The following is a 24,830-nucleotide window of genomic DNA, read 5'->3' as shown; positions in this document are numbered from 1 at the left end:
AAACTATAAGCCTGTTAAATAGATAGATACCAAGGCAATCCTTATATTGCAGCTTTATTTTTAGTCACTTTTAAGAAGAATAGGAAGCCTCATTCTTTACAAGGTTTCTTATTATTTTTTCCACCAGAAATGAAAATCATCAATTAAAGAAGGCTCAGATCAATAAATAAGATATTGCCATTTGAAAATACCATTGCAATGTTACATTATAGAAATTGCTTCAATCTCAAATTATTTTGCAGATTATTGCTCTTTACTTATCTGTAACTGCAGTGGTTTAAGATTATTTCTTGTAAACTAACCACAGAAATATAACTCTGTTAAAACTCTTGCTTATAAAGGATTAGGTTTTTATATTCTTCCTTTGCCTTCTGATGCTATAATCTATCTGTATAATGTCGGTATTGGTTTGGACCGGATTCTGTTACGATCTGCTGTCCTTTAAGAAAATCTGCTAAATTCACACCTGTGATCTTTTTCACTGAGAAATATTAAAAGTGGACAAGGCTTTAATTCTGCATATGAATTTATCAGGATCTACATACAGTAAATCTTAATGCAGGGGTGAAATCCAGCAGGTTATAATAGGTTCTGGAGAATTGGTAGTGGAAATTTTGTGTAGTTTGGAGAACAGAAATACCACTTCTGGCTGGCCCCTGAGTGGGGTGAGAATAGAGATTTTGCAATTTCCTTCCCCTGCCACGCCCACCAAGCCCACAGAAAAATTTTGAATTTCACCCCTGTCTTAATGGAAGATTACTCTCTTTGTAAGGGAATTTTATGATCTAATTGGATATAATCTATGACAAAAAACAAACAAACATTTACCTCTGATGTTGCTATGAATTTCTTGACTTGTTAGGAAGGTAGTGACTTTTCTAGAATTGGTTAATTTTCCTCTGGACAATTCAAAGCTTTCTCTAATGTTTAGTTGCTAAATTGTAGCCTCAATAAAAACACATTACTCTTTTGCTAGAACTAAATTCCTTGTCTTATTTTTGAAATAGTAATATAATACATTTAATACTATCAAACAACTATATCTACCTATCCCAGATCCTTGGGAATGCCAAATCTAGTCCAAACATCTGGCTGACTGTGCAGTCAACAATAGTAATATGGATGGGAATAGCGGAAGATTCTTCCTGGTTGCTGGGGGTTTTCTGTTGTCCTTCTTGTACAGACAATGCGAGAAACCTTTTGCTTCTAGTTGAGCCTCCATCTTGATCACTCTTTCCAAAATCAGATAGAAATCCTGAGGCAAAATGTCTTGGGAAATAACAGAGTAAAATATGTGAAACCGTAAAACACAGGAATAGGGAATGAGCACATTTGAGCTATTCTGTAGTAAAGTCAACAAACTTTCAAAATTGTAGAGCCAGAACAAAATTGTTACAATTCTGTTCCTCCACAGTAACGTTGTAGTCCATTCCATATACAGGTAGCCCTCGATTTACGACCTCAGTTGAGCTCAAAATTTCTGTTGTTAAGTGAACCATTTGGTATTTGAGTTTTGACCCTTTTTATGACCTTTCTTGCCACAATTGTTAAGTGAATCTGGCTTCCCCATTAACTTTGCTTGTCAGAAAGTCGCAAAAGGTGATCACATGACTTTGGGACGCAGCAATAGTCATAAGTATGAACCAGTTTCCAAGCATCTGAAATTTGATCACATGATCATGGGGATGCTACAAAAGTCGTAACTGTGAAAAATGGTCATAGCTCACTTTTTTCATTGCCGTTGTAGCTTTGAATGGTCACTAATTGAACTGTTGTAAGTCGAGGACTAGCAGTAAAATATAGGACAATTTAACTGTGGTTTTATGATGATTGTGAATATACCAGATGTTACACGTATCAGTATCTGCAAGATGAGAAAAATGACATCAGGAGAAACGATGTTTTCGCTGTTATTAGATTCACCAAAGATGGGTCTGCCCCTTGCAGGGATGTTCCATTCAATGTAGGAACTTCCTAGTTGCCCCTTCAGTTGTTCTAAAGCAGGTTCATTCAAAATTTACATTAATACAATCTTTATTGCAATCTTCTCCTGAAAGGTTAAAATAAATTGAGCAGATATAAATTGATAAACCAGCAGATAATCGGTTCACCATATTCATGTTTCATGCCAACACTTAACTGATGGGAAGAATGTTCACTGGAACGTCACATTAGGTGAACCTGTTTTATTCATCTTCTCATTCAATTATAGTTGGGTGGCCTGTGTAATTTCAAGTGAAACTATCTCTATTTAAATAAGGCTTCCAATTAGTTGAATTGTGGATTATCCTAACATTTAGAATGTCCCCAAGGCCATTTGCATTGCCAAGTTGGAATTTGGTGTTACACATCTGTCATCAAACGTATAAATGTGTTTATAGATTGCATGCATATTTTATATGTATTACGTTTCATATGCCCTTTATATTATTTTGTTTTTCCTGGATTGCAGTGGAATATCTGAAAGCAGACCAAATTGTACCCTAATCTTCTGAAATGTTTTGCTTCATATTATTTATTATCTCTTAATTCTAGACTTTTAGACTGTAATAATAATAATTCTTATATTTTTTCCAGTTAATGTAATGCTTATAATAGTATCCTACCAAGACTTTGAAACCAGATCTACATTAGAAATATAGAGAAAAGATGGGAAACTATGGTTCATGTAACCATCACATGTATTGCCATGGTGAATTTTGAGTATGTCAAGGCATAATCAAGTGGCAGAAATTATATTATAGGCAGTTGGCAATAAAACATGGACTCCTTGAAGCTGAGCTTGAGAGCCACATTATGAATACTTACCTGATCTGGTTTTAGACAATGTTAATTTCACACTCTATTGGGATAAACCTGTAAATAGTACTGACAAAACAGCAGGCTACAATAATTCTAGCCGTAAAAATATATCCAGCAATAATTCTTATGGATAACATGAAAAAACTGTAACTGAGACGAAATCCATTTTACAGTGGAAATAAGTGGAAATAAGAATCATCACTTAAGAAGACAATGATACAAGTCTTTCCTTTTGAAATTAAGTTATTTATACTTATGTTTTTAACTAAATGCAAATAGCTTTGGTGTATTGTATCATTCAGTCATTCCTTAAATATCTTTTGCCATAAATACAAATATTGTTTTTAACTGTAAAGAAAAACTTTTCACAATAATTTGCTTTTATTAACAGAAAGTTTGTGCGGGTTATCTGAAAATATGGTAATGGAGGTAGATGAGGTTTGTGTATGTGTGTATGTGTGTGTGTGAAGCTTTCTTAAATTCAGATAAATTCAATTGTTTGTCATCATCATAAAGCAGACTGTGTGCCCTTTGGTGGTAAAATGGATGCTTCTGGGTAGTTCGCAAGGAGCCTTATGGAAATGGGTTAGTCCCTGTTCCTTCTTTTCAGTAGCTGGAACTTAATGGTACATTGCTCTAGGATGCAATAATATTATTCTGCTAAATCTGTGCTTTCCAAGGATTTTCTGGCATCTTCCAGAAGCTTCCTATCTACCTCATCACAAGGTTCACTGGATTGTTAATGGTTCACTGTAAAATTCGTTGCCAAGGTTTGAAAGCTCTGAAGATCTAACATTTTTAGACAAAGTAAGCTGTTAAGGAGCTGAGAGAAAAACTGGTGTCTCGGTTTTTGTCAACACATTAAAATAAAGTTTCTCTGTTACGCATCTTAGTAATTTTTGTGCTCAAGCAAGTGTTAGAAACTGTGAAAGCTCTAAAAGCTTTGGAGTAGATTGTTCATTTCTCATTGTATCCCATATCAATGGATTTCTCCCCCCCCCCATTGAAATCAGAGGCCCAATAATACCAGGAGTATGTGGAGTAACCCCAAAATACTGAAATAATTACTAGGACTATCTTGTAACTAAAGACTTATTCTGCGTTGAATAGAAGTTCCAGTAATTTGAGTGATTGACTCATAATTTAGATAGGGCCTTTGCCCTATATGGACCTAGGATAATCAACCTTGCCCCACAGAGGGTCCTAGGTGACTTGCAAAACAAAACGGCCAACATGAAGTAACAAAGCAACCTTGATGAAAGCTTATATTGGTGGTAATATCTGGCCCAAGACTGATGTTGTTAGACTACTGACACCATACTGGCTTGCAATATGAGACCATTAACACAAAGAACCCACTAAACGTAATTAGATGACGGATTCAATTAGATCATGAAGAGATCAGACAAGAAAATCCATTTGAGTCCATTCCTTCATTTGCTTACACCTAATGGATGAAACCTATAGTTCAATCCTGAGCTGCATGCAGTGGTGGGTTTCAGAATTTTTTACTACCAGTTCTGTGGGTGTGGCTTGGTGGGCGTGACATGGCTTGCTGGGTGTGACTTGGTGGGCATGGCAGGGGAAGGATACTGTAAAATCTCCATTCCCTCCTCACTCCAGGGGAAGGTTACTGCAAAATCCCCATTTCCTCCTGATCAGCTGGGACTTGGGAGGCAGAGAATAGATGGGGGCGGGGCCAGTCAGAATTTTTACTATCGATTCTCCAAACTACTCAAAATTTCCGCTACCAGTTCTCCGGAACTGGTCAGAACCTGCTGAAATCCACCTCTGCATCAAATGCTTCAGAAAGCATACGAATTCAAGAAATTTGCACATAGGCACACTTCTACCAGCTACCAGCTGATAATATTAATTACCTAGTTTAGTAATGAAATTTCCGCAGAAAGCACCAAGGGCCCCACAGATGGAATCCTGCCAAACTAAACATATAACCTTCTGCCGTACTAGATGCATCTTGAGAGATTCTAGGTCAGTGATGGCGAACCTTTTAGACACAGAGTGCCCAAACTCTGTGTGCGTGCATGCCCAAACTGAAAGGTACACACACGCATGGACATGCGCTTGTGCATGCACAGACATGTGCGCATGTTCAGCTGGCTGGTGGGAGGCGGGGCATTTCAACAACGACAGCGTGGCAAGCGGTAAGATCTTTTTCTTTCGTGAGTTTCTGTTTCATTGTTTGCAAGGAAACAGAAGTTCACGAAAGAAACGCCACGGAGAACTGATCTGGGGCGCTGGCGTGCCACCTCTGGTGCATGTGCCAATAGGTTTGCCATCACGGTTCTAGGTTGTATCTACCCTGAACTTCTGCCCTTTACCCATATGCAGTTTAGGATTGCACAGTCTCTTAATCTGGGCTTGTCTCTCTGGGAAAATTCTGGGTTGCCAAAAACTCTCTCCCTCATTGCTCCTGCAGGTGCACATTCCATCATAGGGAATTATAGAAGTCAAGATAACCACATTTCTCTCCCAGATTAAAAAAATAAATAAACTATTGATGCTAATTAGGAGCAGAGATTCAAATAGTTCCCCCTCTGATGACATTCCAAACCTCTTTGAAAACCTGGCTGTTCTCCCAGGGACTAGGGTGGGTGTTGAACCCCCTTTCAGCTGTTTTTGCTCTATTGTATTTTTTCTCAGACATGCGCTGCTCTTTTTTCTAATGATTGCCTCTATTTTAATTGTAAGCTGCTCAGAGTCATCCACAGTATAATCAGGTGGCCTCTAAATCAAATCAAACCAGCCAATCAGCTAAGGAAATAAATCAAAACATTTAAGTCTGGTGCAGTTTGAGTACTGGCACCATACTTGTTTGCAGTGTGAAATTATTAGCACAAGGACCCCACTGTGTGTAATTAGATTTGAGATTCCGTGAAATCAGAAAGCATAAGATAAAGAAAAACAGTAGCCTAAAAAACAAGGATGTTTTTATTCTGTTTGTCCCATCATAAAGTCTGGAAAACATTCAAAATGTTTTAAAAGTTTTCTCCTCCCCTCCAGCATAAACATCATCCCTAATCAATTGAGATAAAGATGTCCTTTCTCTACCTTAGGAACATTTTCTGGAAGGTAGAATTCCCATTTTAACTGGTTCAGATTTGTGGCGTTATCCTGCCATCCTTAGCTATTCTTTGAAAGATAACTGGACTAGTTAATACTTGGATGGGAAACTACAAGAAAGTCCCAAGGCTGTAGGTAGGCTCTGAAATTGGTTTTTAAAGAAAAGAAAAGTCCCAAGAAAAAGCAGTGACAAGCCATTTCCACATTGTCGTCAAGACACACCAACGAAGTTTTTTAAGAGATCAATCTTGGCTCAAAGGAGACCTTGTATATCATAATAGTATTATAAAACGGTATCTTTGTTTTTATTTTTTAAAATAAAATTGGGATTTTGTAATAGAGATGAAGAGGATTGCTACTCGTTGTGTAAAATGTCATACAGAGCTGACTAAAACAAAATCCCCTTTTAGAGAAATCATTTCAGAGTGATTTCCATGATTAGTCCATGTACTCATTGCTGGTGTCTGTCTCTGCCACAGATCCCATATTCTCTTCCAACTGTGTGTCCAATAGGTCTAATTTGTAGGGGATGTATGTTGACCTCATCTAACTATGTGTCTATTTGAGACAGACACAGAGATTGATTTATGTTTTCTTTTTACCTCCACTCTTATCTTAACATTCTTATCTTAACAACAGTCTTGTAAGGCAGGCTAGGCTGGGCTGAGAGATACCAGTGCCTTTTGCCAAATCCCTGAATGAATGCCACGGATGCATTGTGCACACAGGACAAAATGCAAAAGTGATCCAGCTTATTCTTCCTTGAAATCAGGACTCATTTGGCTACATTTGCATCAGTTTTTAAGCTTCATGAAATTTGGATTTTGTTTCCTATCATCCTACAAGTGAAATTTAGACTTCATTCCCTATCAGTTCACCAGATTCTAGTCTGAGGGGCTTCTCACATCACGATATAGGGAGGATGAAAGAGACTGAGTAGCAAAGCACTTTGCCATGGAGAATACTATATAAACAGTATTTTAAAATGCAGGTAGCTCATCTGTTTGCCACAAGGCAGTTATGTGATCATGAATGTAAGAGACAGCTTTCACAGAAGAGAAAGAGCTGCAAGTGGGGGGGGGGAGAAACTGTGCAAAGCTTTAACTAAATAGCCTCCGTCGCCCCCCCCTTCCTCCTCCTCCTCAGCAGTTTCAAATATTCAAATGTGCAACCTCTAAGGATATAAAATAACACAATATTGTTTTTGCTTTTAACATTGCTTTTGCATTATTTTTCTTTCAGTAATACAGTTGCAAAATATGTCCTATAATATTCACAATTCGCACTTAAGATCCATGTCCTTGATATGTAGATTTTTTTTCTACTTCAGCCATTGATTTAAGAGCAAGAATCCTTCTGATTCAGGGATGATGCTTTTTGGCAGATTTAGGATCTCACATAAGATGTGTCTAGTCCATTGTTAAATATTCATAAGGTAGGGGTCAACTTTTTAGTGACCTGCACAAAACATTTCATTAATTTGTTGTCTAACAGAAAACACTTCGAGCTATGGAAAGCAATCCATATCACATCTGGTTTATCATGTGATCACAAGTATCATTGAGTTGGATCCTTTTGTGTTGTGAGTCTCTCTCTGCTCTCCCAAACAGCACAACGGTTGTTTTGGATTCATGTTTCTTACAAAGAGTATGTTGCGTTTGCAAGACCTCGTGTTTAGTTAAATGCAAGTTAAAATAATTGAAGGATTTCAACTGTATCCCCTGAAGAAAAAAAAAGTTCAGCCAGATTAATTTTATTTGTATGTAATATTTATAATACTACATGTTTTTATTTATTTTAAAATATCAAACACCAATTTTCAAATGTAATAGGATGAACTTCAGTCAATAAATAAAATTTAAAACACGCTCCAGTATTTTTTTTGGAGGGGTAGGGTTAGGAAAGTGAGCATTAATGCTTAAGAGCAAGTGATAATTCTTTTTATCTGGCCATTTGACACCTTGAGTGATTGTTCTGCATTAATTGCACAGAACCATCAAATCTGATAGTGAAGAGGTCCCAACACTGTCCAAACATAAGAGCGGAAGCTACTAAGTTCAGACATACTTGTTTGCAGCCTTTAACAACAAGGCTGATAAAAATCCTTATTTGGAAAACATTGATCAGAGGGCTGTAATAGATTCATCTGTGGTTGTGATAACTTTTTTACATCTTATCATTCCCCAGTATGTGATTCATTTCCTTTTGGTTTGTTTGGAGGAGGTGGGTGGTAATTCTCTGCAATAGGCCAGGCACTCAAATAATTTGTATAAACTCCTGTTGAATACTTATTTGCAAATGTTTGCGTGATTTATACCGGATTGTACCATGAATAATCTGTGCTAGACAGAAGTATCTGCAAAGGCTAGAGGGTTGCAAAATAATAAAAGCAGCATTTTTGCTAACGAGGGTATCAAAAGTATCTCCCCATTTAAAAACAAACAACCCACCTGATTTTGAAATGTGGTTTTTTAAAAAAAAACCTCCCCCTTCTCCCTCCATAAGTTCAATCGTTCCTCTTTTGGCCTATCTGATTTTTAAAACTGATTGCTGTGAAAGGTTGCGTTCGCTTGCTTCTCCGTACTGTCGCGTACGGACAGCTCTGCTGAATAGATAGTTCTTTCACCGTGAGATTTTTAAAAGATCTGTTAGTCCGTGTTCAATTGGGGTTGGTTTTCGTTTTCTTAAGGGGGGGGGAGAATAGTTTGGAAGTGATCTTTGCAGGGACCGAGTAAAGCATATGCTCTTTGCCATGCTTTTTTAGAGCACAGAAACAGACACGGTTGGGTCACAGGGTTAACAGCACTTAATTGTAGTTGCTTTAGAGACAAAAGCGTTATTTCACAAAAGCATTATTTCACCTGCCTGAGAGAGGGAGAAAAAGAGAGAGAGGAGAGAGAGAGAGAGAGAGAGAGAGAGGCCCATTGTGTAGGGGTGTTTGAACTGATTATGTTTAGAGGCTGGTTGTGATTGGTGGAGAAGGGCGTGGCTGATTGGGTAGTTCGCATCTTGTCAGCCCAGGAGCACCCTTGTGTGTGCAATCTGTCTGTAACCTGAAGACTGTACAGCAAGCCTTAATAGAGCTTCATGGCCCAGCACTGTGTTTGTGGTGGCAGCTAAATGGAGTTTGTCAGGTTTGTCAATACGATTGATTTTATTATTTGTTTCAAATAATACAGGGCATTGATCTTTAATTTTGCATAGACAAAATAGGGATGTTTATTCAACTTCCTTCCTTCCTTTTCTTTTCTTTCCTTTCCTTTCGTTTCTTTCTCTCTCTCTCTCTCTTTCAATTGATGCTTTTTGAACTCTCTTGTTTACTCCACTCCGTCAAGAGTTTTACAAAGAAGCTGAGAAACAGACCGTCAGCGAACCGTATTTACATTATGTAGGCCTGGGTCTTCTTTTCCACGAACTTTAAGGGAAGATTTGAGAACAGCCTTTTTTTTAAAAGTGCGAGCAGGGCATGAAAACATTTCTTCTTTGTGTGGTAGTCAGTGTAACAACTTCATAAATAATTGCCTTGAAAAGAATGCTGTTTGGGAATGTAGTTGCTATATACAAATATATGAGTGAGATTCTATCCTATCGTCGAAGGCATGCTTTCAATATTTATGGCATAATTGCCTTAATTATAATTTCTTTGAAAAAGGGGAGTAAAACTGCAGATGTGCAAAATTCTGTGTCAGGCACAGTTAAGTGTTTGATTTTACTTGCTAGACAATTTGCCACGTGAAATTATGTACGAGAGGTTTGCTTTTGACAGTTACCAGGATTAATGTTCTCTGAAAAAATAAGTGTAACTGGATCTAACTGTAACCAAGCTAAGCATCAGGCTTAGAATACTGAATTTTCCTGCAAAAGGAGATTATTTTTCTAAGGGGTGGTGGTAGTGTAGAGGAGGGAACAGTTAGGAAGTGGGTGGTTAGTTTAGAGCAAAGTGCATATATACATGCTTCCTCTTTGAGATTAACTCTTTCATTTCTGACAGTTGGAGAAGAGAGAGAAACTGAATAGGTCACAGAGGAATTTACTTGTGTAAACTGCAGTTTTAAATCTAAAGAATTGCCATCAACTTATTGTAAGAGTTTTTAGGATGGTATATGAAAAAAATGAAAAGGAGTGGAAAGGGAAGATAAGCTTAACACATAAGAAATGTGCTTTGTTTCTATTGAATGAGGTTTTTTTTCCCCTGAAGAAAAACTTTTACCTTGCTGATAGATATTTCTGAAGCAAATAGACGGGCAAAATGGAAGTCCTTCAGAAGTATGAATTGTGTTTTCACATTTGTGTATGTCTAATTGATGGGTATATTTGTGCATATATGCACATAAATGGGCACATGTGCCTTAAAGCTTATTAGGCAACACTGACAGGATTGATTATGTTATATGGGCTAGCTAAGATCAAGTGCTTAGTTAAGTTAACATAAATGCACTTCAGCTTCTTGCCCAGTTTGAGATCAAGTTGAAAAAGCAGTATATGAATTTATGTCCATATTTCTTCTTGGATTCTATGTATAAATGGTGGCTAATATGCACAAATGTTGCATGTGGTCATTCTGTACTTTTAATCCTTTCTAATAATAATACATCTAGAAGCAGGGCTATTCTTCTAGTAGTAGTAGTAATACTGCAGAAGGAAGAGACTCTTACCTTGTCGAAAACTTTAAACAACCACACTTGTCTTCTTTCTCCATCCTGACTGAAATTGCTCTGATACGGATATAAATCTGAAAACAAATCCTGTCCAAACATTGTAGCCGATTTGGCCTAGACTATGATAGAGCTGAACTGAAAACTGATTGGCCTGACACTTTATAATCAAAGCTGATTTATTGTTCATTAGTAGTGCATTAGCCTTTTCAGGCACGACAGTTATTTGTGTAGGGGCCTGTCAAACAAAAGACTGCTAGCACCTGTCATTTCTAAACTATGAGATAAGCAAAACGATGGTAAGATAACACAAACAGAAATTTATACTTGCAAGAGGTAAACTCTTTCTGTGAACTTCCTTTTAAAAATAACTCTTCCACAATTTACAGGCCTGCAGTTTTTATAAACCTTAATAGGAATAAAAATGCATCTTGGCAAAGTGACACATTTAATCTGGCCATTTGTACATGAGTAACATCATAATGACTTATAGACGTTATCTGTATATATGCTGTTGGGTTTTTTTTCAAGCATTGCCTGCCAAAATACAGTTAATGACTTTTTTTTAAAAAAAAATACTCCATTGTCAAGTATTACTAATGGACAGATAATATAAAATGCCACCCCTACAAGCAAGAGTTAATTATATGAAAACAGGGTGACATCACAGCAGACCAGTGAAAATGTCAAGATATATCTGCTGATGTTTAAGACATGTTTCTGCAAATTCTCACTGCTTTACGGTTCTTATTCCCAATGCTTGTCCCTGAACCCCTTCCTTATTAAGGTATGATCTCATGGTATAAACCAGAAAACAACACATTGTCGAAAGAAAACAAAATTTGTTAACTTTTGTCTGCCACCATAGAAACAGGATTAACTTATGTTATTCCAAAGTCATGGAGAGGAGACTATCTGAATGAGGATATATAGTGCATTGTCTTCTGTGAATTTTTCATTTGACAGGGATTTTGGAGGCTGTGATCTTAATTAAATCTCAACTGGCTCAAATAATGCATCTAAAAAGGCATGCGGTGTTGCATAACCTTGCTGAGTTGGTAAATCATAAATCATCAGAAAGCTTATGATAGGGAGGATTTATTTCAGTGCGGTTTTGTTCTTTGTTTGTTAGTTTAACAAACTATTCTTCTAAGTACACCTTACTATACTTTGTAATACCCGTCCTAACCACTTTGCCCCCTTTAAAAACAGCATCTTACCTAATACAGGCAAGAATGAGGAGTTGCCATGCCCAGTTGGGCTAAAATTGGAGTCATGCACTGAAACTGACGTGGGATCATAATTTCTTGGAACTTTTTACACTGTTATACACCTAAAAGCAGAATGTCAGCTTTGTTTTTATGATGTACATATAAGGTAGGGGTTGACTTATTTTATTTTGATTCCTTCAAAAAAAATGAGAACTCTTAGAAGGATTCTATTATATTATCTACATTGGAAGATTCCTATCAGTAACTAGATCATGAAGGCAAAAATGTGGGACTGTAATGATTCTTTAGTATCTGACTGAAATGTATTATTTTCTGCAAACTATAAGCACCCACAGGGAAAAAAATACTAGATTGTTCTACTGTGGGTTTATTTAAAAAAATAGTAAGTTTTGATGCAGATAGATAAGGACCTAGCTTTGCTTCACCTTCATACTGACCAGGAAGGCTAGGTATAGTTTTTAAAAAGAATCAGATATGCATGATGAGCAGCAAAAATTATTGATTTTGTTAAGAGGCAAAATGTTAAACATATGCTAAATTTTAAGAGGCACAGAGCAAATATGGTAATACAGTTTCTCGTGTGTCTTCTTAAATAGTCAGCTGGCAGCAGATGGTGAGACCTGGGATTGTGTAGGAAGTCTCGTGTTCATTTCACCATAGTTTTATTTCTTTCCAAAGTGCTGAAAACGTAAGCGAATGGCTGATTTGCAATGTCTCAAACTATGTTGCTCTGGAAAACATGATTTGTTTTAAAGGTAGGAAAACCATACTGCTGTTAAAAGTTTAGAGAGTGGAAAGGCAGAAAAAGCAAAACAAAATCTGACAATGGTTCCCCCCCCCCAGCAGAAGCAAATCTACCTTGTAAAAAAACATTTATTACTTGAGAGATTAACATTGTTTCCTTATCTATCACACCAGTTCCCAAATTGTTGTTGTAGAAAATAAGTAAATACAAATAATTTCCACCCATTTCCCAAATCCACACCTGCAGAGCTAGATTGTGGGAAAGTTCTGATACTGAAGACTAACTTGATATTGTTTGGCTGATTTTAAGTTGTTTTAATAAAAGTCGGAGAGTGTTTGCTTGAAACCCTGTGAAGTTCAGACATTAGTTTGAATGCTTTTTTAAGGGGGTATTCCTCCTTAGCTTCCCACTCCCCTCGTTATCAAGGACTGAAGGGCGGGGAAGAAATCTAGGGGTAGAGACTATCCCATGTGTTCCTCATCTCTAAAGTTAACTTGGGTGTCTGATTTTTTTTTTTAAGAGAATCAAATCATTTTATGAAGTGGTCTTTCATGTTAACCTTTTCAGAGCAGTTTCCTCTCTTGGGAAGTATTTCTCCTGTCTGCAGTATATGATGTGAAGAGGTAGAATGGATGTATAAGTGAACATTGAACAATTATCCACTTCGCTTTGCCTTTCTACTAGAGTTCTTCTCACTCATTGATTAAGAATTGATTTCATTTCAGTCCTTCTGAAGGAAAAGAAAAGGACAGCTGGACAACAATAGTATATTTTAATTTTAAAGTTCTCAATCTTGCCCTTAAATCTGAAACATCATTGTTCAGATAACAAGAGAACAAGGTAAACCAATAACATCAAAAAGGTTGACTTTGTGATTTCTCAAGGGCTTGTTATTTTGTATTTTCCAATTCTATTTGAAGTCTTGAGAAAACAAGATGACACATGGGAGAGTACATTAAATTTTGATACATTTTCCCTATAAATGAGAATCAAATACTCACAGCTTAGTTTCTTATATTTTCTAGGAAAGGGTAGCTTATTTCTTGTATTAGCTTTGCATTATTACTCTAATTACTGCACCGTTTTGGGAGATTTTATTCTTGTGTTTTCTCATTTGTCTTATTTTGAAAGGCATCCCCTAAAGAAAGAAGAAACCCCTTATATTTTAATCTTTAAAGGACAGAGAACTATCTCATTTGGCTACGTCTTTATTAGAAATAAATCAGTCGATAGCAAATATGTGATAGAAGAATCTGATGGGGGGTAATTAAAAAATGAGTAGAATGAGTGCAAATTAGAATTCTGTAGATGAACATACCTGTGATAGGAGTGAAACAATATGTTACAAGCAAATAAACTTTTATAGATATTTGGAAAGGCTGTAACTCTTCATTATGACATGCTTTAAATGAGTGTGTAACTTGAAGACATCTTGTCATAATTTGTCTGGGATTTTGTGTCTGATTGGGAGTAAGTTCACCATATTTTTAATTGGTTATTAATATTACATTAGACAATACAGTTTCTTGTGCATCCCATCCTCCAGTCTATTCCTTCACATACCCAGAAAAAAAACGGCAAATTCATATGAAAATCTTTTGAGTAAGAAAATAGAATATAAAAATATATGCTAATGTTGCAAATTATTTTGCTGGCGTAAATTTTACAGTTTTTGAGATGCTGCAGAATAATAATTATTTAAAAAAACTCCTCTCTAGTGTGCAACTGTTAAAATGCTAATTTAATCATAGTCGTTTTGTTATGATTCCCCGAATGTATTAAATTAGTGTGTAAATATTAAACACTAAGATTGTTTAATGAAATTGAGGATACATGGTTGTTGCTTTTTGACTGTTTGAGGTTTGTGGGGATGAGATTAAGAATGTACAAACTCTATAGGGCTCTGTTCCTGCTTTTTGTTTTGTTTTGTTTTTTTAAGTAAGCTAAAGAGAAACAAAACAAATGTTGAAGAAGATTCCTTTCTATTTTAATGGTGTTATGCAGGTATGTTGTTTTAAAAACTGAGTACAACTGAATCCTTTCGTCCCTATTCTTCCTCTTTCTGCATGTGTCTTGAGATAAGAAGGGAAAAGTGTTCCTCCTAACAAACATTTAACAATAAAGTCTTAATTTATGTAAAGTCTATGTTTATATGCAAATGAAGTGGATGTGTATTATAGCTTTAACTCGTAGCCTGGCACATAAATAAGAAATCAATTGTGCAAGCAAAGTGGAGATAGTGTCAAATTCCACTAAGGTTTCATATTAAAACACATATACATTTTCCTCTCCCCCTCCTCTTTCTTTCAGTTAGGAAAGAAAGCTTTACGTAGTAGGAAGCACAGAATTATTAACCAAGTTAGGAAAAATGTATTGTGTTTAATTGTGTATGTCTCTAGTTAAACTCCTACTCTTAGTGAAGCGCAATAAACAAAATGATTTTTAAAAAACATGCTAATTGAATTGTAAAGAGCTTCACTCTTATTTCTTCTTCTCCCTTTTTTTAAATAGGAGGTTGTATTGTTGAGGATAGAACATTTATGCTAATGACTGACTACTTAGCTGATTTTACATTAATATAATAAACAGTACCTGTCGTCATGTGCTCTGCAGTGTTATTTCAGGAAAAAATACTGAAGTCTTAAAAGTGAAATTCTACTTTGCATAATGAAACGGAATCATGATTTCCGCATGAATGTTTCCAGCTCTGTGTGGTTTCTTTTTCTCTTTAATTGTTTTTGTTTTGTAGACCAGAAATATTGTGTCAGAAATGTTTTATCCACAGGGAGAAAAAGATAATGTGATTTAGTGCTTCCTTATTCCAGTAGGTTAAACTGCTTTTAGCATTATGCTGAATGATTTTCTTTCCCCCCCCCCTCCTTTATTGTTACATAGGCAACTTTAGAATTAATGCATTACTCAAATCAGTTGAGGTACCTTTTATTCTGTAGACACTGGTCTTATTAAGTTGATGGAGTTAACATTTTTTATTGCCTTAAAATGGCCTTCTATAACGTATTTGTCCACTTCAGCATTCTTTCTCAACCATTAAAGGAATTGGGAGGTAATTCAAAATACAATTCTTAAGTTCTCTCTGCTAAATCAAGTGTGATTGTTGTTGTTTTTATTATCATTATGATCCTTAGAGCAATAGTGGTAGTATTAGAAAAGTAAAACATATACACACAAAACAGAAATTATATACTAAGCATTGAATGGACCTTACCTTAAACTGGGGACGTTTTTAAAATAATATTTGATGTTGATATATATTAAATTGGAAGTTGGAGAAAGCCAATATTTAGCAGTCAGCTTAATTAAACAAACTGAATTTTGGAAAGAAAAATAGCATCCTGAAATCACTATTTTGTCCTCAAATTGAGTTTAGAACTGAATATAAAGTTATAGTGATGTATAGGCCAATGAAATGAACCTAGGATCAGCTGAATTCATTTAAGGGCATATTTTCCATTTCTGACAGAAGAAATGTCAGAAGACAATCTCTTCTAGTGTTAGGGACACAACTGTATTTTGCCTTTACTGTCTCTGTCAATGTTAGTTGCCTACCACACTGTTTGTCAATGAAAAGAGAACTGAGTGAAAGTTATTAACTTTGGGTCCTTGGTGCTCTTTGAGCTCAGAGACCCAGGGTTACAGAAAGAAGTGAATATTGGAAAGTGATTAAATAAATCACACTACTGTCTACTTAAAATTAAAACAGAACACTGAAGTGATGGCTTCACAGAGCAGACTGGATGAGTAGCACGTTACTAGTATTATATATGGTGTTTGGAATTATAATCCTGCTGTTTTAAATGAAACTTATTTCTAAGGAAATGTTCTGTGGATTGCAATCTGAACTTCCATTTGTCTGTATCTTACCTCCTTATAGATTTACACATTCTTGAAATCAATAAGCATAATCTATAACCTTCATTTGTTTTACTGTGAAGGAGCCTCTTATGATTACGCTGATCATGTTTCATGCATTTTATTGTCATTCATAGCATGTATTTTATTAGCATACCTTGTAATTAGTTTATTTCAGAGTCGTGAAGACATGTTCTATCAATAAATGTTTGTTGATTGATGTGTTTGGATAGTTACCAGTATGAGGTCTCTTTTCTTTATAAAATTAGATGAGATTTAAAGAAAGGGATTTTAAATATTATTTGCAAAAGGAATCTCAAATTTTAGCCATCCAGGATTAAAGTCTTAACATTCTAAAGAACAAGATTAAATAGAGATTTTTTATTTCACTCAGATATAAGTGTAATGTATGTAAAACAAGTATTGTTTTGATGGGATATATTCAAACCAGGAGCCATAAATATTAGAACCTGTAGTTTAGAAATTACATGACTGCTTTAAATACTATTGATTTGAGCCACTAGCTAGTTTTTATGAATCTCAGTGAAATTTCTATGCCCTAGCTATAATTTTCGGCAGTCTTTGTGTCTTTAGCAGCTTCCCAGATATTTTGCATAGAATTAAATAACAGTACTTAACCACGATCAATAACTTAAGATTAGTACAATCACTCTTGTTTTAATGACCTTAGTAGTTGTGGGTAATAAAGTGTGAACTGTAATAGCCCATTGCTGCTATCACTTTCTCTTTGAATCCTAGTAGTATTAGTGGGACTACTAGTGACATGAATAAGTGGGACATTTGGAAATTAGGAAATTAGATATCCAAATGTATTTATTTTAAACTTAGTCTAGGTAATCACCTTGTGTTTCGGAAGTGAGGTGTGGGATAAAGTTCCTTTCGCCACTTTACACTTGAAGTGGGCAAGAACAGAAGCAGGAATAGTGAGGAAGGCAGGAGTTGCTGAAGTTGAAGCAAATGGCACTTTCCCCTTGGACAACAGCCAGTGTTTTTCTTCCAATATTTTTTGGAGCCATTCCGTAGTCCTGTTTCCATTGTCCTTTCTTCTTAGGACATAGCGGGACCAATCTAGAGGAATAACAGCAGTTCAAGAGCTGCTAACACTTGTTGCTGGCCCCAGGAAATTATTATTATTATTATTACTATTACTACTACTATTATTATTATTATTATTATTATTCCCACCAACATGGCATGGAAGAGGCAAGAACATTTCATTTCGTTGTTCATTTTCTCAGGTCTTTTTAGTCATAATCCTGGGCTAAGCTTCCAATAGCTGTGAACAACTATAAATATGGCTTCTGTTCACCACCTGTTCAGAATCTCAGAGAAAGGAGATCCGCCAATTATATGAAACTCTTTTTTGAGATCTAGAATCTTGTTAGCATCTAAAGCAAAACTAAAAAAATAACAGTTGTGTTCGTCTGAAATGGAAAGAGTAGAGTAGTAGAACTTTTTCTTCTTGTAGGACGCTAAATGCTTTTTCTTTTGAGTTTCAAAAACTTGCCATAGCATTGTGGCGTGGATAATCTGTAGGAAAAGAAACATTCATTTTTTTAACTAATGACAAGTCTCTTATTGTTCTTCATTTCATACCCAGAGTTGCATTAAATAAATGTTGGGTAGAAGACCCAAAAAAAACCAAAAACCTCAAAACACCATGTATACTTCCATCCTAAATCTGATCAAATAAAATTGATTCGTACATCAATCAGGAGTAACATTTTTTTTAAAAAAAATCCAAAAATGTTTGCTTTTGTATATCTGGATCTCTCATTAAAAAAATATAATTATAAAATTTTCTTTATAGAAAAAAATGATGACGTTAAGAAATGGTGCACAATATTTTAATTCTAAACTAGTGAAAATATTGAAGGACGACTATGAAGTACAGGCAGATTCAGTCAAATATTTTTAACAGAAGTGTACAAAATCAAAAATATAATCATGTATCTCTGTCTGTCTGTGGAGTTAGTTTTTTTTTTTAAAGTAATTAAACCAATAACTGGTTAACCGAAACTACCTTGTCTGATGTTAGAATTAACATTATTAGTTTGGATCCAGATTTACTGGCGTGTAACTGGACTAATTTTTATTGGGCTTGTCCCACAACACTGCATAAATTTTATGCAGCATTTGTGATACGTTAAAAAGTCTAGCGATTTCTGGAGAGTGAAAGAAAGCTTGTTTCTGCCAACCCAGTAAATGTGTCAAATCAGCATCTAATCTATTTCTTCTGTTTGTTTATTTATGCTCTTGTTCTTTTCTTTGTTTCATTATTGTCAGTCAGTCTCTATATATGTCTTCCCCTTGTTACTTGAATGGAAATCAATAAGACAATGATTTAAGGAATTAATAGTCTCTGTATCTCAGCACTTGTCACTGATACTTAACCATTCTATTCCTATATTTCAGTGCTCTAGTTTGAAAAGTGGTTCTTATTACCATTAATATTTGTGGAATTTTAGTATCTGCTTCCTAAAATTTGTCTAGTGAATTGTGCTGTAATTCTACAGAACAGTAAAACTCAATTGCAAGCATGCCACAAATAATAGTCAGTACAGAAGTGTGCATAACATAAAATAATTCCAATAAGTATAAAACCTAAAATTCAAATGTGATGGCTTTGAGACACATTTGTTTTCATACAATCCATAGGTGATATAGGTGCTTCAGGTTACTTTACATTGCAACGCATATCCTGGTAACCCTAACTGACACAACAATATTGCTGACACTTGCTGGGCTAGTGTCTTGTATTATGTTAATGAGGGGTCAAAGGGTATAATAGTATCAAAACAGATGCAGTAAGCATTGATTCTAAGATAGGTAAACATACACACACCACACGTTATTTGCTGTACATAAATCTGACCTTCAGAAACCATTTTTTTTGTTTTAGTTCATCAAAATTAGCGGTGCTGAGAAATCGGTACATCAGTGCATAATGACTGTGAAATTAGGAATGGGAATTTGCTATGCAAATGATAGGACAAATCATGTGAAAAAAAGCAAGAAAAACTGCACATTAAGACATTATGTTACATAAAATTAATACTGCATTTCTTTCTTGCTTACTACTTCCCTGAAATATTTTTTTAAAAACCTTTTTATCTCCGGAGCAGCTATTGTCTGCTGATTTTTTAACATGTGCTGCATAAAAATGTTCAAAACATGTTATTACCTTTCATTGCAGTATATGAGATGACAGCAGATTCTTTTTAACTAAGTATATCCTTTTACTGCTTTTAGTTTTTTGCTGTCACCTATTTGAGCTGAAACTAAAGGAAAGTATTGTGCTTAAATATTACTTATTCAGTCATGTGAGTTTTGTGGGGGCCCTCTCAATTGTAACTCTCCCCCCACCCCTTTCATCCTTTCCTTTCTTTCTTTTTTTCCCTCTTGTCTCTCTTTTTCTGGTGGGGTTTCTTGCAAAATAGTCTTGTTGCATTACCGGAACTGACAAAATGGTTCTCATGTAGTCTGCAAATTAAACACAAGTGCAGTGATTATTTTGAATAGCTAAATTACATTCTAGAAAGCTTGCAGAATTCAAAGCATTGTCATTAGGTATCCGCTTGAATACAATTTGTGTAACCTTGGCCGAGACAGCCTGTCATTTTAATGTCAGTGTTTTATCTGAACAAGACATCATCCTTTCAGATAGAGTGTACAGGTTCGTTGCAAAGATGCCCGTGCAGAAACGTGTTAACAGTTGCAAATATGAAATGCTATCAAGTTCATCACTGTAGCTGTTTGTCACTGAAATGTCATGGAAAGCGGCTTTTAATGGTATCTCACATAATACGAAAGAATTGAAGCCATCTGTATGCTAGGTGAATGCGGAACGGTTGAGACATCATCGTAGGAATTCCACTGTTAAAATTGCTGGGGAGCAAGGTGTGTTTTCTGTATCGCTGAAATTGCATTAATTTGCTTCAAGTCATTAAGTTGAAACTCCCCAATGGCCGCTTCTGAAGGGTCTTACTTGTTAATTAATGTAACATTTGTCAAAATTGATAGGCACCTCTAGAAGATGCGCAGATTAATAGCTTGATTTTCTCAGAACATAAAATCTATTTCGGTGGAATGGGTAAAAAACAAACTTATTTGGCTGGTGCATAATGTTTCCCCGAACTAAATCAGATGCGATCGTGGGTTTTTTTTTTATTATTATTATTCCTTTGCTCGTCCTTTAAAATCAAAGCTAGAGGAATAACATTTGGGGTGACCTAACAATACAGTATTGTATTGCCTATTCAAAAAAAAACCCCACCTCTCCAGATTGAAGCTCAAGTTCACTATAACAATTATTTTAACGGCGTGGAGTAGAAAGAGAAATGTAAAATGAAATGTAACAAAACAACTCTCCCTCAACAGAAGGTTTGCTGAACTGCTTGTTCTTTATACTGTCTCCATATTTTAGGTTCCAGTGTCGGTGGCTATGATGACACCTCAAGTTATCACTCCCCAGCAAATGCAGCAGATCCTCCAGCAGCAAGTGCTAACTCCACAGCAACTTCAGGTCCTGCTCCAACAGCAGCAGGCACTCATGCTTCAACAGGTAACTGCTTTCTTTAGCAGCGGCTGAGCTAATCAACACAAGCTATTGGAAAAAGAAGGCTATTATAGTAATGCCGTTTCCTATGTCAAGTATCTTCCTGAAATAAGGGATTGTTACATGTTTATGTCCATGAGATATGATGAAATTGCAAATTCCCAGAATTCTCTGTCAGCTAGGAATTCTAGTAATGACAATAGTCCCAAAGATATCTATATAGAGTGTCAAGTTGAACAAAGTGCCATTCATTCATATTAATTATAGGAAATACACATCTGAATAATGGTGTTTATGTTAGTTGTAGTTAGTTCTGCAGGATCCAGTTTGGGTCAGTCATGAAGTCCAGAGACTTAGTCTTCCTAAACTTCCTTAGTCTTTAAGAAAACTAAACCTCTGGTCCTGGTGACCGGCGCAGATTGGATCTTGCAACATTATCCTGGGACACATATGTTCATCTTCATTCGTGAGTTATAGTTCTTACTCTGTTTTGCCATGGTTGCAACTATGAATAATGACTGGGCAAAATCACGGTCTGAAGAGTTGACACTTCTCAAGCTTTTCTCCACACGTTTATTAGTAATACTTTCAGAATGGGCTTAAAAAGATCCCAAGCTTCATATATGTTTCTAAGAATGAGTTTTCATCAGTGTCTGCCTAAAAGAATTCAGACTGTGATTTGTTAGTTTAGGCACTGTTTTTGTCTTTTAGACCAGGGGTCCCCCACTAGTGGGCCATGAGGGGTTTGCAACCAGGCTGTGGAAACAGCCAAGTTAGCGTTTGCATGCACGCACATACTCATTTGCACACACAGCGGCTTGCATGTGGAATTTCACACGCTCCGTTTGCATGAGTGGCAGGGCGTATGCACACCACTCACACACAATGGAGTTGTGCACTCGCTTGCTGGCTCCCCCCACTGTTCTGCAAAGCTAGAAATATTGGGGAACTTTGTTTTAGACCATAGCAAGCAGCAGTGTAACACAACAGAAATAGCTGAGCCAGAGCTGCCTTTTTTTACAGCCTCCACAGTGTAGGAGTTTCATATTGGATTTAGAAATAGGAGATCTGGATTCAAATCTTTATTTGGCCTCAAGTTTTATTTGATATCTTGGTCTAACTTTCTCATGGAGCCATTTTTAAAAGAGATAAACCCTCCATGCTGACTTCAGAAATAAAGAGAGCATTGAAATCTAATCTATTTCCTGCCATATAAATATTATGAAATATCTGTGCAACTGTGGTCTCTCCCCTTTTACTCAGTCTATGTTAAACCCTTGCTAATATCACTTTTCTTTCATTTGTGACACAAATAAGAGTGGAAGGTAGCTGGTGAAAAATAGCAAGGGTGGTATCTCGTCATAGCGATCGAAACAGAAGTGCGTACTGGCCACCCAGCAGAAATACATACTAAGTTTTGAAGGCTAGGAAACAGCCAATGGGTTAACATCCTCTTCCTCCAAAATATGTAAATTAACTAAATCCCCAAATGACTTTGTGTGATATGTATGTCAGTGAAATGTTCGTTCGTTCATTCATTCATTCATTCATTCAGCAGTAGTCCCAGAATCCATTGCAAGATGACATTGAACACGGTGTCTAACATTTACTCTCTCAAGTATTAATTCACAGAACAGAAGCATCAAATGAGCTATCTGTCTGGAATAGTGAGCAAAGTAGATGGGAGAGGGAACCCTGTGTCTGTTCTAAATGATGCTTGGTACAGTACAATGCAACAATGATTTAGAATGCTTGTATATGTTCCAAATAAAGATTCACCAGGCACTCGTAGCAAGGGCATTCTGGCTTTGTTGTTTCAATCAAAGGTCATTCCTTGCCTTATTTTAATTAGTTTGTGTAGAAAATGGTATGTTTTTCATCAGTTCATTTTGGAGATTACTTTTCAAACGATAATGCCAAGAATAGTCAATGTGCATTGAATTTATTGTCGAGTATCAAACTAAAGGTCAGAGCGCTACAGATAAAAGGATGCTATTTTTCAAATCGCCGTTTGTGTATTACCAAAAGGGGATCCTGAATTGGCTATCCCACTTTGTTTTACTTAATAGCCTCTATCTTCTTCTTTTTCCTTGTCTCCTTTTATTTTCTTTTGTAGCAGCAGCTTCAAGAGTTTTATAAGAAACAGCAGGAACAGTTGCAGCTTCAACTTCTACAGCAACAACATGCTGGAAAACAACCTAAAGAGGTATTGTTAAAATCCATTTTTACTTGCAAACTAGAGATAATGAATGAAAGTATAACAGCTATTTTTTTTAAAAAATCCTTTTATCTGGTAAATTTGTCCTCTCAAAGCCTGGTTCAATATAAAGGCTAGCAACTTATTTTGTAGCTATGGTCTACTTTCAATATGTACATCTTTGTGGCTGAATGATTAATTAACATACTCAAAGTAGTTAAGATAAACAAAGTAATATAAACTTCGCCAGCCCAGCAGCTCACATCATACACATGTAATTTGGTGAAAGGAGCCAGAATTTGCCATTTAGGAATTGGCTGGAACTTGATTTACATTTCCTTTCTCTGCCAAACAGCTGGCTGATAAATTCTAGCTTCTTTTACTAAATTACACATGTGCTACCTTGATTCCGACAAGTGCAGCCTATTGGAGGGGATCCATTCATTGCAATCCCAAGAAAAATGTATCTGATTAGTTTGGGGCATTTTAAGCAAACCAGAAACACATAACCACAATGCTTTGTATTGCTCTTTATACTCCTTTTTAGAAAGTCTGATCTTAGACGTGTTCATGGAATCCAGTAGTTTCATCTATATTACAATCTAAACATTATGACCGACAAATTCAGCCCCATAAGTATATCTAATATAAAAAGAGCTTTGTGTCATCACAATGCTCACTTGGTCCTTGCCCAAGTGAGTACCATATTTATCATAATACTTAGAGTACCCCTATTTATTTATTTATTTATTAGATTTTTATACCGCCCTTCTCCCGAAGGACTCAGGGCGGTTCATGGGTACTTACATTTCATGCTTATTCCGTGAACCAAGTTGGTGGCATCTCTTCCCATAGGGATAGGAATCCCTGCTCTGTTTTAATATTCTAAACAAATAGAAGCAGCATATAAATCAATTCATGTATCTTCTTGCTGAGTGTTTAAAATGATCAGAGCTATCTCAGTCTTGGAAAATTGTCTTGCCTTGCTGCAACCTTAGATATCTTTATGTCTCTGCTTGTAATCCTTTCCCTGTTTTACATCTTACCAAACAACTCACTTACCTCTGGAAAAGAGATTTTTAGATAGTTCCAGGAGATACTGTACTTCTCTTGGAGCCCATTAGGGCATCTACAGGGAGAGAAGATAAAGGATGATGGACAGAATTTGCTGAAAGACAGTTTATGTGCCATTACCAGTTATTTTGTGTTATATCTGCAGGGTTTTGTGTGTGTGTGTATATAAGATAGAGAGAAGAGCCTGGGAGGCACCATATTTTCTCAGCAGGAAAACAATCATACCCATTAGACTAGCTAGTTCTCTTTATGAACTGACTGTGTGTCCCGGATTGTTCTCCACATTCAGCTGCATGTGGGTTTTATGCCAAAGAAGCCCGAGTCCTTGACATTTGAGTGATGGGGTAAGAAGGGTCCTGGGATATAGACTCTTTCATTGCATAGCTGCAAACTGGAGCTAAAAAAAATAGTTAAAGGAAGTGTTAACTATTGAAAGAGAGTCTTTTCTAGTAAAGGGCGGCAAATTCAAATAATCACAGTTGCCACTTTTAGGAGTATTTTATTATCAGGAAAAGCTATACCCCTGAAGTATTTTTATACATTGATATAAAAATCTATAATTATTAGAATCGTCCCTGAATTGCTGTCACAG

General features: G+C 36.0%; 1 protein-coding gene across 18 annotated transcripts in view; it reads left to right on the top strand.

Annotated features, from left to right (window-relative positions):
* FOXP1 (forkhead box P1) overlaps positions 1-24,830 on the top strand; it is a 755,498-nt gene that overhangs the window by 572,888 nt on the left and 157,780 nt on the right. For 15 of the 18 annotated variants that reach the window (XM_058168797.1, XM_058168786.1, XM_058168796.1 and 12 more), the window contains 2 exons: positions 20,836-20,973; positions 23,084-23,173. In XM_058168797.1, coding sequence (XP_058024780.1) covers positions 20,836-20,973; positions 23,084-23,173 — 228 coding nt within the window. Of the gene's footprint in view, positions 1-8,887; positions 9,021-20,835; positions 20,974-23,083; positions 23,174-24,830 lie in introns of those variants that run through there. The other 3 variants (XM_058168800.1, XM_058168793.1, XM_058168799.1) reach the window with 2 other exon arrangements.

Source organism: Ahaetulla prasina, chromosome 2 (genome assembly GCF_028640845.1).
Source record: "Ahaetulla prasina isolate Xishuangbanna chromosome 2, ASM2864084v1, whole genome shotgun sequence".
Classification (NCBI taxonomy): Eukaryota; Metazoa; Chordata; class Lepidosauria; order Squamata; family Colubridae; genus Ahaetulla; species Ahaetulla prasina.
This window is presented reverse-complemented; position numbering and strand designations above follow the sequence as displayed.